Source organism: Sceloporus occidentalis, unplaced genomic scaffold, assembly GCF_023333645.1.
Source record: "Sceloporus occidentalis isolate IW3139 unplaced genomic scaffold, rSceOcc1.0.p SCAF_14, whole genome shotgun sequence".
In the NCBI taxonomy this organism is placed as follows: Eukaryota; Metazoa; Chordata; class Lepidosauria; order Squamata; family Phrynosomatidae; genus Sceloporus; species Sceloporus occidentalis.
In genome coordinates, this window is record NW_028316994.1 from 1,291,703 (window position 1) to 1,306,650 (window position 14,948).

The 14,948-nt window shown below is 39.5% G+C and overlaps 2 protein-coding genes across 2 annotated transcripts; both read left to right on the top strand.

Moving 5' to 3' along the window:
• Positions 1–7,431: 7,431 nt before the first annotated feature.
• Positions 7,432–8,382, top strand: LOC149303469 (olfactory receptor 5AP2-like). The gene has a single exon (XM_089479751.1). It carries the CDS (start codon positions 7,462–7,464, stop codon positions 8,380–8,382), a length of 921 nt encoding a protein of 306 aa, XP_089335877.1. The 5' UTR covers positions 7,432–7,461.
• Positions 8,383–13,542: 5,160 nt separating this feature from the next.
• Positions 13,543–14,493, top strand: LOC149303470 (olfactory receptor 5F1-like). Its single transcript, XM_089480444.1, has one exon. The coding sequence runs from the start codon at positions 13,543–13,545 to the stop codon at positions 14,491–14,493; it is 951 nt and encodes a 316-aa protein (XP_089336570.1).
• Positions 14,494–14,948: the final 455 nt, after the last annotated feature.

Consider the following 14,948-nt stretch of genomic DNA (forward strand, 5'->3'; position numbering starts at 1 on the left):
TGGGAGAGAGGAATCAATTTCCAGTCAATTTCCAGTCAATCAATTTCCATTCACTACCAGGCAACAATATCAATGACTTCAGACATTGGATGATGCCTTAAATATTTTTCTATTAGTAATTTACTTTTAGAGAAAAAAATAAATAGGTTTGGTTCAGCCAAAATTTACCACATTTATGTTCCTTGATTTTCAAGAGGATAGCATGCCATGTGATTTACTGTCTCCAGTTAAAATCTCTGGGGATTTAAAGGGATTAACTTCATTAGGAATTTAATGAACACTTCCAAAATGTCAAAATTCTGGTACAATTTTAAAAAATAAAAAGTCAGTTGAGAGCTTTTTGGATTGTATTTCTTTTATTGTTTTAATGGTTCATAATTTCTTGGTAATAATTAGAGGCACTGTCCACAAATTATAAAAAATAAACTCAACAAGACATTTCTAATGAATCTTTTACAAGAAACAGCCTTTGGTCCTACAACCATCTTTCCAGGGAATAAAGCTTATTGAATTCAAAAGGAGTTTGCCTTGAGTAGGCATGTTTATTCGCCAAAGCTCTTGATGAATCCTACATATTATAAATGGCACTGATAACATATGACCCTACTAACAGAAATTATTCCTGATAGTTATAAGGGCAGTCATAATGACTCTCTCTACATGGCCATCTAAAAGGATTCAGGATTGCAGTGTTCAAGGCACATACAGCAGGTAGGAGTTGCCTGCGTAACAGGTCCCTGCACCAATAACAATTGGCAAAGGCAGAGATTGATGACAGTATATTTGTAAACTAAGAGAATATTGGCTCCCATGGACCATAACATCAGAAGACAGTCCTCCTCACTGTAACAGAGCTGACAGAAGAGCTCCAATGCTACTACCCATCACAGAAAGTGAAGAGAATACTGTTTCTTTTGTTAAGCAGTAGAAATTAAAAGTAACAGAGCTTATGCCACCAGCAAGATAATGGTTGTCCAAAAACATTCAATTGGACATGAGAATTTCAGTCGGTCTGGAGCCAATTTTACTCTTCTCTTCCCTCCCCCAGATTTCGCTTCAGGTCACCTCCTCCCAAAGGTAGTCCCACTATCCCCATCAAATTCAGTGGTGGAGTGGCAACTGAACATTTCTTCTCTACCCCTGGTCGACTTTCCTCATTTTGTGCAAAAACAAAGTTCACGAGGAGCATGCAGATTGTTTTGGAAGACAACATTAATTTACAGAGGCTATTGTTGTCCTTTAACAGAAGTCATAATCCTTGGAAAGTGCTCTGTAAAGCTGACTATTATATTTGAATATAAATCTTTAATATAATGATAATCATGTTCAGTAATGTTGAAGGCAATAGGGGAAAATACATGCAGGAGGATAGACTCAGGGAGTGACTACATGGGCAAAATGATATTACTATCCTCCATTCTCATGGCAACCTGTTTTCATAATGCAGGGCCAAATCTTTAATTCAAGTGTAGATTGCCTTCATGACATAAGACCTGCTCTGCCCCAAATACACCCTATCCCTGCCTTACATCAGTTTTTGAAAATCCAGAGCACTCTGTGCAATGCAAGTCAGCTGTCTGCAAATGTGTCCCATCTGTGTCTTTCAGCATTGCTGCGGTGGTGCAAATCACTCCTTCTGACTTTCTCAGCGCATATTCCCATTGTGCCGTCTAGCTCTTTGGATAACAAATCCTCACTCTCCCTCCAAATATCAAAGGATGGTTGCAAGGATGACATTAGAAAGCAGGCAGATGAATGAGGAGAGACAACAAACACAGGGATTTTTGAAATATTCTTCCAAATACTCTCAGCCCACAGAGAGGTGTTGACTGAATGGAGTTCCTGAATTATGCACTTTTCCTATTATCCACTTTTACACATTGTCAAAAGGAGTTAAAATCTGATCAGTACCAATAATATATAAGTCTTATGATTCAGAACCAGTATAGGTAATCATATTCAAAGCACTGAGCAGCTTGAGACAAGACTATTTAAAGACCACCTGGCAAAGATACAAGCTTGACTACAGAGATTCAATTCATGTATCAAGCAATATCTTCTATTAACTGGGCTAGGCCAAGAGGAGGGTCTTTTTGTGATAGCCCTGTTTTTAAGGAATGCTCTAGCATGAGATGCATATGCTTGTGAAAGGCAATAAACATTAAGGAACAGGATATTGCCACTTGCTTTTCAATAAATATGAGGCAATTTTCATTGCATAAAGATGAGCTGGCATTTCTAGTATTTTTACTTAGCTGTTGTTCCTTGTACTCTAAACCCTATTATTTCACAATTTTCACTTTGTGGATTTCCTTGGGGAACCTTTGTCTCAGAAGGCAGTTTTTTAAAAATTTAAATAAATAAATAGGCCCAGAATAAGAATTGCTTCTAACTTTATACCAGGGATGGGTTATTTCCCCCACTTTGATTCTGCTGTAGGCCACCCCTATTCTTCCAATCAGCTGAGAGGAGGAGGTTTAACAATGATGCCAAAATGATGGGCACTTCCAAATGGCATTCTACTTGTTGCTGGGATTTATAGCAGATAGAATACTGTTGTGATGGCTAATCTAGGTATACTATTGAACTTAGTCTTCCAAGTAGATATCAGTGTTGCATGCTTCTGTTCAAAAGTTACCCATCTGGTATCTGCTGAGAAAATCCCAGCTGAGAATTGAGTTCATAAAAAGTTTGAAGTAAAGGTGTTTGATTGATTGTGTTTTAAAGAGAACTCAGGCACTTAAAAAATCCCAGTTGTAATGATTAATTATATTGACTCAGCTGCCATGTAGCATGTAGTTCCCCTGAGCGTGTTTCACTGTAATATCTGCCTAGCTTTGAACACTAAGACTTGAAGGAAAGAGAGGTACAACAGATACTGACTTTGGTTTGGATGATTTCATAACATTCCAGTGTTGCAAGATCTTCTTCAAAATGAGGATCTAGAATGGATTACTGCTTGCAAAGAAACCAAATATGCAAGACTTCTGAACAGGTAAGATATAACAAAAGTGTAACTACATAGTTATTGTTTCTCAATTCTTAACAAGTGCATAGATAAGTCATTGAATTCATTTCCACAAAAGGTAATTATGATTTCCAATTTGGCTTTAGAAAGGAACTAAAGAAAATTCATGGAGATGGATCTACATCAATGGCTATGTGTCAGAACTACGATATTTCATCTGCCATATCCTAGGCAATATGTCTATATGTGTCAATATGTCAATATGTATCAATATGTCTAAGCTGAACATGCAGTAGCACTCAAATGCTGCTGTCAAGCTTCTATTATGAAACTGATTGGTCACTGATAGGCCTGTTGGATTAACCTAGAAATCATTTCCCATCACACATGGCTTTAGCAAAATAATGATAACATGCGGAAGAATATGGGTACATATGGAGATAATGAGTTCCTTTAGCTGTAGCAGAATACTGGTCCATTTGGCTCAACCTTTTTTATACTGCCCTTATGTTATCACTTTAACACTAGAGCAACAACAGCAAATCTGTCCTCTGACTTTTTTAGCGTAAGCCAGGAATTGTCTCTAGTTAGCATTTAACCATGCAAATGGCATGGGCATAAGCTTGCCTTATCCCTCCACTTCTCCACTAGAAAAAAGTGCCATTTATTCAGATAAGTTGTGAAGGCACCATATCATCTGGCTGCTTGCTTAGTTAGTTATTCATTTATTTAGTATTTCTGCCCTGTCCTTCAGCCAAAGCCAGAGCGGCTTTCAAGTCATTAATTTGACAATTCTCTGCCCTCAGGCTTACAATCTAAAGGTATGACACACAAGAAAGGGGAGTAGCAGGGATGGAATTGGGAATGAAGTCCAGCAGATGCCGGCTGCTCTTCTCTCCCACAGATGTAAGAGTAAACACAGTTGGAATGGAATGGGAAGGCCTTTCACCTGCCACTAGGCCAAGGTATGATGGATCTGTGCCTTGTTGCTATTTTGTTTCTCTGAAGCCAGCGCAACAGAAAATGAAAAAAGCACCTATTGCCAGCCTCTATGAAAACTCCACTCGTAAAGGCAGAGGGTGCTGCTCACTTTCAAAATCAGGCCCTTGTGATGGAATGTCCCAATCCCATGGATCTCCAATCATCCTTCACTAATTTGCACCCATTTTCTAGGGCTAATGCATCAGGGGAAGGCTACCCTGGAGGGAGGTTTGCCACTGCTGGGCTCCCCACTGAAGAGGCAACACCAAAGAGAGGTGCTACACTGCAGTATTAGAAAGTCTGCCTTGTGGAGAGAAAGGGGGAGAGTGTGATCTCCAGTTTTCATATACATTTACCTGCCTTTTTGTCAATACTTTCATCAGAGTTATGGTTATTGCCTAATGGTGTGAAAGACAAGTTTCTGAAGGGGAAGGGAAATGGAGAGAAACAGAATGTTTCTTGTAATAGTGCAAGATAATGTGGCATGGAAGGAGGGAACACAACAAAATATTGGTTGCTCCGAAACTGTTTCCCATTTCAAGGACCCTGAATAGCCTTGATCACAGTCTCATTGAGTTGATAGTACTTCTGCTGAATGCAAGGTTTGGTGAATAGGAAAACAAATAGCCATCCAAATTCTGATCTTGAATGCCATCCTGATATGTAGAACTAACACTGTGTTGGATGAGATGAAGTAAATCTCAGTGAATTTTGACAATCTACATTCTCTATTGCAGAACACAAGACAGTGGGGGAAGATAAAGTAGCAGTGGTGTACTGTGATTCGGTTTTCCTGACCTGATGACCCATCCTGAAATCTTCCAATTGTGAGTGTCCGTGTGAAGGTGAATTTTGGGGACAGAATAGAGATTCTGCTGGTGTAACACTCACCCTAGTGCCCAACAGTTTCTCTTCCTGAGATAGTCTGGGGAGTCTTTGGTATGAGGCTGAAATTCCCTGGCTTGTTTTGCTCAGACAGTTTAACATAAATGCTGAGGCCACACTCTCAAGATCAGTGAGAGATTTAATGGCCTCCATGGTAACTGTGGCTCTATCACATGGTATCTAGCCATTTAATCCATTCAGCAAGGTACACTTTGGACCTGATTTTCTGTGGTAGACAGTTTACTTCATCACTTCTCAGTGGGGTTTTGGACATTCTGGGGCTCAGAGTTTCCTGGTTCAGGTTTGTACACACTCATTGTGAATTCCCAGGGATGGAGCAATTAACTCAGACCTCTCCTAGATAAGGGCAGCTAAGACAGAACAGTAAATTAAACAAGAGTCTCTCTGTGTGTGCTTGCCTCTAAGGGTCCATTTGCAAAGACAGAAGTTAAGCCAGTCCAAGATTCTTTGAATCAAGAAGAGCTGTCATATCACATTTCAAGAGTTGAGCAGGGTTGCCAGCCAGTCTGAGGATCAGTGTCTCAGAAATCAAGAACAAAACCACCAAGACAGAACTGGAAGGCAAACAATTTTTTCAACAACAAACATGAGTATGACCCATCTGTTAAAATGGTGGTAGCCAGCTGCCCGTGACTAAAATATTTCTGCTGTATCACAAGGAGCCTCATAGAACGTCTTTGTTTGGCTCTCTTCTCAGCTTGTTGGGCCTGTGGTCTGTGCCTCTTCCTCTGATGCTGCAGCTGTTCTGCTGCTGCCTCCACTGGTCCAACTCAGGTGAGCCCTGATCTTGAGTTTCTTGAGGCTAACCTCCACAAAGAGAGCTACAGGACTCTCCTCACACTTGGATTCTGAGACTGAGTCCTGGCTCATGACATAAATCCTGTGCACAGGTGGGAGATGCATTAAGATAGCCTAATCTAGAAAAAGGATGGATCACATTGGTTTTCTGATGGCTCTTTGGGAATTACCTGCCATCTTAGTAAGTTATTCTTTTTTCTATAATGCCTCTAGCATGTGACACAATGGCTTTGCACATCCTGTCCCACTGAGTAGAGCCAGATGACTAGGGATGGAATAATATTCAAAAATGGTTGAGAAATGTGTATTTGTTAAGAACCTAGAACAAGAAGTATCTTGGATGGGTGATAGTATTTGGAGTGCAGGGCTTATTCTACACAAAATTCACCTGTGGGGTTTTGGTGAAGAAAATAGTATTCTCTACATAGAAAATGCTGCATCTTACCCAGAGAATATTTTTTACTTTTTGTGTCAAAACAAAAACAAAAACCATGTGTTGTATGATTCTTTTTTGTTTGATTTTGTTTAGCTTTTGTTTGTTTTGGCAAATTAAAACCACAGCTAAAGTATTTTTTGCAAGAAAAATAGCATTTTCTGTGTACAAAAGAGTTTCTATATAGAAAAAATATTTGATATATGGTGCTGAAACCAATATTCATTTTTGACATGATTTCTGGGTGAAATAGATTACCTAAATCCATGTAATTCCTTAGGCCTTTGGGGAAAGAAACGGCTTGTTGACCTTGTGAACAATCAATGTCAGGAAAGGTGTCAGAAGGTGTCCCTGTTAATTTAAGTGAACCACTTGGTAACTTTCTGTGGCTGCTATTCTGTGGCTGCTATTCTGTGGCTCAGTAGCTATTCTGATGTTTTGTGACTCAGTGCAATGTACTAGGGCCATGTGCATACCTATGCTAACCTGATTCATATAACACTCAATCTTACTGAACAACCTCTGAAGGCTACCCCTTGGCATGGCTATGCCCTCCTTTATGGGGAGTGGGCAATATCACAGAAGCAGCAGGCTATGTTCCAAAGCTAGATGTGAAATTATTCCAGCAGTGTTAAGACCTTTAGAAAATCATAATAGATTTCAGCTCTGATGTCATCATTTTGCATCTGGCTACAGGCTTCTGTGATCTGCTTGCTTCTGACAAAACAGGAAACAGCCATGCAAGAGACTCCGGAGACTATTCAGTAGGTTAGGAAACAGTGCAAAGAATGGAACGGTGTTGCAACCCACCCAGTATCCCAAAAAGGATATACATGTATAAGGGACACGTTGCTGTTTGTCTCCAAATTATTTGTGACCTATGGAAACCATAAGAGAAACCTATCAGAGGGATTTCTTGGCCAAATTTCTTCAGAAGAGAGTTGTCGTTGCTTTCCTCTGAGGCTGAGAGTATTTGACTTGCCCAAGGTTACTTAGTAGGTTTCCATGACCAATCAGAGATTTGAACACTGGTGTCCAAGTTGCTAGTTCAACACTCAGCCCAGTCTCTAAGGGACACATATGTATATAAATATCCCCAAATATGTCAGCCCATATCAACAACCATAGTATCTTTCTGAGGTGTCTATCTTGTATGGAATTTAGGGATCGTGTTTTATGTTATCTCAATTTCTTTTGGGAGAGGCAATTTCCGAAGATGCTGGGAATTTTTTGTTTGATGCCATGGACTATTATATCCTTTAAGATCCCATCTTGGCTCCATTATATTTAAACTAATGTCCAACCTCTTCAAAGGAAAGATTACTGATTTTTTTTTTTTAACAATATTCCTTTACAGGTGGAGTCCTTGCATAAAATGGTGAATGAAACAATGGTCACTGAATTTATACTCCTGGGACTTTCCAGCAACTCAGAGACACAATTCTTTCTCTTTGGTCTCTTTCTTGTCATTTATTTAATAGCTTTGATTGGGAACATTCTTATCCTTCTTGTGATCAGTTTGGACAAAAGACTTCACAAGCCCATGTATTTTTTCCTTGCCAATCTCTCTGTGGTGGACATTGGGTACACAACTACCACCGTCCCCAAGATGCTGGTGAATTACCTTTCCCAGGACAAGAGAATTTCCATAGCAGGCTGCATCTCACAAATGTATTTCTTCATCTCCTTTGGTGGGGTTGAATGCCTTCTACTGGGTGTTATGGCCTATGACCGGTATGCAGCTATTTGTCACCCACTGCACTACAATGTGCTGTTGAGCTCAAAAATGTGTGCCAGTCTTGCAGCAGCTGCTTGGATTCTTGGCTTGTCTAACTCAGGGGTACACTCGGGCCTGATGTTTTCTTTATCTTTCTGTAGGAAGAATGTCATCCACCACTTTTTCTGTGACATCCCACCCCTGTTTCAGCTCTCTTGCTCTGACACCAAGGTCAACCAAATTGTTACTTTTGTGGTGGGTGGAAGTGTAGTCATGGGTCCACTTCTCGTTATCCTAGTATCTTATGTCTATATAGTCTTGACCATCCTTAGGATGCGCACAAAGGAGGGCCGTCTTAAAGCATTCTCCACCTGTGCTTCTCACTTGACTGTTGTGAGCATCTATTATGGGGCTAGCATCTTCACATACTTTCGCCCCAATTCCACCTACTCCCAGGAGCAAGACCGGGCCATGCCTGTGCTCTATGGGATCCTAACACCTATGCTTAATCCAATTATCTATAGCCTGAGGAACAAGGATGTGCAAGGAGTACTCCAGAAAGTCATGCAAAGAAAGTAACAGGAAAATCAATTCAATTTCAAAGACTGAAAAGACTGTTTTCCAGCTCCCTTCCCTCAAGACACATAAATCATTCGTCATGAAATGCTTTTTACCCTAGTAGGATTAGCTCCTTTGGTATTATCCAATGGGTTTCTTTCTAGATGGAACAAGACTCTGAATGAGTAATTAACTAAACTGGGTTTTTCACAAAACACCATTCTTTATTATTGTTACAGTCAGTTTTTTATTTATCCAATTCTTAGTTATTTTCCTGGAAGAACTGATGAGTTTTATGTATCCTATTTGCTGGCAGACCAGTGCCCATCAATAACAACAAGGGTGGCAAGTTTTTGTGCAGCGGCAATGGTCTGTTGGCATAAAATGGTGTTTTAAAATTGTATAATATCCCTTACTTTTGTTTAAAATTTTATAATGATTTTATACCTTTAAATTTCACATTTTTCTTTTTAATATAAGTTTCATAATTAACTGATATTACTCCTATAATTTGCTTATTTATTGTGATGTCTGTTGATTGATGTTTATTTGATGTTTGATCGGTTGATCATAATAAATGTTTATTATTATTCTTCATGACATAAAATTGCTTTGCTTTAAATGCCAGTACATTATATCTGAGTGCTTGAATCTCATGTGGTCATTATTAACCAAACCAATTTTTAAAAATGGAGGTTTTTACTTTTATATAGGAGATGCTCACTGGCCTCCCATTGCAAGAAATGCACAGTGTCAATTTCTATGCTCCTGTGCCTATACTTTAAGGTCCAATGTAAGATGAAATGTGAGGAAAGGGAGCTCTTTCCAATTCACTGCCAATCCACCCTAATAAAGTCAATTGTCCCTTCAGGAGGATGGCTGGTGCCTTAAATATTTTCTAATCTACTTTTAGAGAAATATGAATAGGTATGGTTCAGCCATAATTAACCATATTTGTGTTCCTTGACTTTTAGGAGGATACTGAACCATGTGTTTCACTGTCTCCCATTAAAATCCATGAGGATTTAAAGGATTTCATTATGCATTTAAAATAATAATAATAATAATAATATAGTTTATTTGTATCCCGCTTTTCCAAAACCTGATCAAAGCGTCGAACAACAGCATATAAAAACATTCCAATAAAATCAGTTAAAAACAGTATTAAAAACAATACAACAACACTAACAGCAAAGGGCCAGAGAAAAGGGGGAAGTCAATACAGTGGACCCTTGTTATACGCTGGGGTTTGGTTCCAAGATCCCCCGTGTATAACAAAATCCGTGTATGCTCAAGTCCCATTAAATATAATGACATAGCAAAATGGTGTCCCTAATAAAAATGGAACATCAAGGTAAATTTATACTTTTTGGGAACATTTTCAAACCGTGTATGCTTGAATCCGTGTATAAAAAATCCGTGTATAAGGAGGGCCAACTGTATATACAATCCAGGGTCATCAATGAAAAGGGGTAAGGGAAAGAATGATTTTTCATGGTGGGAATACTTTGAACACACTTCCAAAATGTCATGATTGTGGCACAATTTTTTAAAAAAATAAAAGGTCCATTGAGAGCTTTTCTTATTATTTATGTACAATGGACCCTTGATATCCACTGGGATTGGGTTCCAGGACACCCCATGGATACCAAAATCCTGGGTGTTCAAGTCCCATTAAATACAGTGACATAGTGACATGGTGTCCCTTATATAAAATGGCAAAAACAAGGTTTGCTTTTGAAGTTTATATATATTTTAAATATTTTTAAGCAATGGATGCTCAGAGAAATGTATTTAGTTCAATGGCTTGATGGCACTAAATAATTACAAATTTGGTCCAAATGAGACATTTCTTGAAAAGCATGCATCTATGGGCCCTTTCACATGGCACAACTGCAGCACTGTGACTCCACTGTAACTGCCATGGCAACATTCCATGTAATCCTGGCCTTTGTAGTTTGGTGAGGCACTAGAGCTCCCTGAGTGAGAAATCTCAAAGACCCTCCCTCCACTACAAATCCCAGGATTCCATAAGATGTTGTCATAGCATTTAAAGTAGATTCATAGTGCTACAACTCTGTAGTGTGAAAGAGCCCATGAATCAAGATTACACTTATGCATTTAAAAGCCAGAAATCTCAAAGAGCCTGAACAGACAGGCCAAATGAAGCAGCTTCCAGTCACTTTGGAAGTATGTCCTTTACACGATTCACACCTCTAAAGCAGCCAGAAGCCATTCCAAAGGTGCATTCCACTTCTTAGGGCCAGATCAAAAAGGAGCCAGGCTAGTCTGACTACTGGCAGCACTGGTCAGCCCCTGTGGCCATGGCCTGCCTTGGGAGCAGGCCATGCAGACAGCAGGGTTCCAATCAGCTTCTGGACAGAGTGGATCCAGGCCACTCTTTTGAGCCCATCTGTTCCACTCTATGGTCTAGCCTCTTTCAAAGTTATAGACATTGTTCATTAGTTCTAGCTTATTTCTGGCTTCCACTTCTATCAAGAGACTGTTAATAACCCATGTTTTCTTGTCTTCATGACAATTATTTCTGTCAATCCCAGGGGAAATTATCCATTAAAAACACATAGCAAAAATGTGAACAATGTTCAGTAGTAATAAAGAGATTTCATATCTCATATCACAAAGTCTAGCCCTGGAAAACAATGAAAGACTGTGTCACATAGACTGTGCATTTATCAAGATGCAGTCATGGTTCTGATGCCAAAAAAAGAATTCATTGCCAACTACTGGCAATACTGATGTGTCTCTTGCATCCTGAAGAAAAATGCTTTGCAGGTAACAAATAAATTCTTAGTAATCTCTTATCAAAGAGATATTGTAATGTTTCCCAGAGTGTGAAAGCTCCTCAGCAGATGGAATGAAGATGTGGTGGTTTGGAAGATCTAAGCAGAGGGGTCTTTATTACTAATACCTTTGGCTTTCAGTCTTCCTATGATGTTTATGTTGATATTCATTTAAAAAAAAACATACTTCTAAATTTATGCTGGTGGACAGAATCTTAAAAGACGTATCAAGGTTAGCTTGATTTTTCATTAAACAAACTGTCTGCCAATTTGATGTTGGTGGACAAGAGTTTAAAAGGAGTGACAAATGACTGGTCAACTATCTGAAACCTACAGTAGCAGAGGAAGACTTTTATTAATCACCTGGGAAGACTTGAATACGTTTCTTTGTAAAGGGGAAAACAGCATAGCTTTGAAGATAGATTGCATTGTATGTTTGTGGGTGGTGTGCACATGTGTGCTCCTGTGTATGCACACAGAGAGATAATTTCCTTTTAGGACAAATGAAATATTGATTTATGGCAAGTCATAGCCTTACATTTAAGACTTTGAATGGTGTTGCGGTCGATTTTAGTTATGTTTCAAATCAGTAGTGAATTCTAGCCCCAGTTGAAAAAACATTGGCATAGGAGAGAACAGTGGAGTAAAATCAAATTGAAACATACATGGCTGTACTGCTTCATAATGAATTCAGCACTCTCCAAGTGGTTTACAATCTGTAAGCCAATTGTCCCCAACAAGCTGGGTATGCATTTTACCGACCTACAAAAGGATGGAAGGATGAGTCAACCTTGGAGCCCTGGGACTGAACTCACAACATTGTGTCTGCAATATTGGCATTTAATTTAACCACAAAGGCTCTAAGCACAACAAGCAATGAAGATTTGTGCAAAAGCTGTTAATGACCTCTTCCTTTTCCTTTTATAAAGACTGAAATGGATCGAGAGATATTAAGTTTGTATGCCAAAACCAGGTAAGTCATAAAATAAATGATTCCACTTATATTTATGTCAAAGCTACTCTTTCCTTGATTCTGTCCTTATAGACAGTGGTTGTCTGAGCTGGGGCAGGTAGAGAGCTTGCCAAAATGGTGGGATGAGCCATGTACTCCACCATCTCTACTCATAAACTATTGTTGCTGCTATTGTTGGTATTGTTGTTTTAAAATATGGCTCCATGCAGAAGGATAAATTCAACTAATATGCTCCATTTCTGAAATGGATTCATGTTGTAAAACTAGTATATGTCTGTGGCAAAGAGTACACAAGAATCTGGTATTCACTGATGCCTTATCTTTTTATTGAGGTAAACACTTAAATCCTTCTTTTGTCAGAAATGCGGGTGGTTCTCTTCTTATCAACAACAGGCCCATTCTGTATTCATGAGACTGTCTAAGAAGTCATGCTCAGCACATCCTGAGCATTTTTTAACTTGCCAGTCAATAAAAATAATGTGTCCTGAAATTACTTTTATCCTTCTAGCTGGGTGCCAAAGAAGGAGGGACTTTTTTCTCTGTGATTTAGCTTCTTTCTGATAGCTGAAATCTGTATATTAATGTTCTTATTGGCTTATTGCCATTTCCTAAGTCTTTTGTATCCACATGATCCCCAATTAAATTGGTTCACTGTCTGGAACAGGATTTCATTCTAGTGGCTTGTACTGATGGAAGAACAATGGCTATTTTGCCTAATGTAGTCTGGTTTACATCTTACATGTTCCTCTTTCTTATCAGAATGCCTATGATCTACTGATATACATTACATTTACAAAGCAAGAGTGTTTAATCAAGACCAGGATTAATATTCAGGATCGATGCACACCTATTTTCTATTTAGTAAGTATCCTGTTGTTGTTCTTATCATTAGTAGAATTGCTATTACTTGTTTCATTTGTTTCTCATTTTTGCTCCAAGGAGCTCAGGGTGGTGTACAGAGTTGCCCTTCCATTATTACCCACAAAATAACTCCTGTGAAGTTAAGAGATAACAACTGGCCCAAGGTCACCCAGTGAGCCAAGTGGTTATTTGAACTGAGGTTTCCCAAGCCTTACTCCAATAATTTAATCATGTCACCCCATGGTAGCATAAGAAACAGTTCACCTGTTCAGGTCCAGCATTTTTCACAGAAATCTCTGCAACCACAAAATGCTAGATGTTCTACTTCCTATTAACCAGTGTATCTCAATGGGCTAGGCTCTGCCTTCTGCCATGCCCTAGGCCCACTACCTACCCATGACTGCAATGATGACTGATGGTGAGCAATAAGAAATAACTAAAAACACACTAATCAACTTCTTGTTCTTTGTTGTCTTTATGGAATTACCATAATTCACAGATCAAACACTTGTGATCCCTTCCCAACTAAGAAGCTCCTGATTAAAGATGGACTTCAACAAGCCTGTGGAAAGTTGGAACCAAACAAGTGTCAAAGAATTTGTCCTCACAGGATTCTCTGTTGACCCAAAGAACCAGACCCTCCTCTTTGTCATAGGCCTGCTAGCCTACCTGTTAACTTTGGCAGGGAATCTAACTATTATTGCATTGATCTGGATAGACAGATGTCTTCAGTCTCCCATGTACTTCTTCTTGGGCAACCTCTCTTTTATCGAGATTTGCTACACTTCCACTACAGTTCCTAAGATGCTATGGGACCTTTTGTCAAGGGACAAGACCATTTCATTGATAGGATGTGCACTCCAGATGTATTTCTTTGTCACTTTAGGGGGAACAGAGTGTGTTCTCCTCTCAGCTATGGCATATGATCGTTATGCCGCTATCTGCCATCCACTGAGCTACATCCTACTTGTAAACCAGCAAGTGCGTAGAGGGTTGCTGACAGCTTCTTGGGCTATTGGCACCTTCAATTCCATTGTTAATACAGTAATGGTATTTTCCCTGCACTACTGCCACTCCAATAAAATCAACCACTTCTTTTGTGACATTCCTCCCCTTCTACGCATCTCTTGCTCGGACACCTTTCTCAGCCAGTTGATAACCTTCTCCATCTCTGGATGTGTTATCATTATGCCATTCTGCCTGACTCTTCTCTCTTACATTCTCATAGTCTCCTCGGTACTCAAAATCCACACAGTTCATGGCAAGATGAAGGCATTCTCCACCTGTGCCTCCCATCTCACTGTGGTGAGCATCTTCTATGGCACCATCATCTACACTTATATACGCCCATCCTCTGCTCATTCTATAGAAGAAGATCTCCAGGTTTCTGTACTTTATGCCATCATTACTCCAATGCTAAACCCCTTGATCTATAGCTTCCGGAACAAAGAAGTGCAGGGGGCACTTCAGAGAGCTCTCAGAAAGAGCAAATCATAATTGTGTAAGCTGAATTTTGAAAAGTTAAGATCAATTATAAAATTGATCAGTTTGATTGAAAAGACATTTTATTGTTGGGTTTTTGTTGTGAATTGTTCTGAATACTGAATTGTTTTGATGATGATGTGAGGAGGAGGATCTCCCCACTTGTTTCCCAAAACTGGGACACAAAGCCGCTTACAACCTAAAGGAACAGTACAATTAAAAGGGATGTGGTGGCTTAGTGGTTAAGATGCCAGATCTGACAATCAGAAGATTGGAAGGTTGGCAGTTCGAAGCCTGAGTGCTGCATGATGGGGTGAGCTCCTGTCACTAGTTCCAGCTTCTGCCAACCTACCAGTTCAAAAGCATGCAAATGCATATGCAGTGGAAAGGTAACACCGTTCTGTGCAGTCATGCTGGCCACGTGACCACCAGAGCAGTCCTCGGACAACACTGGCTCTTCGGCTTAGTAA

Excerpts from the sequence above, each read along its gene's own strand:
- LOC149303470 (XM_089480444.1), top strand. The coding sequence starts at position 13,543 with ATGGACTTCAACAAGCCTGTGGAAAGTTGGAACCAAACAAGTGTCAAA.
- LOC149303469 (XM_089479751.1), top strand. The coding sequence starts at position 7,462 with ATGGTGAATGAAACAATGGTCACTGAATTTATACTCCTGGGACTTTCC.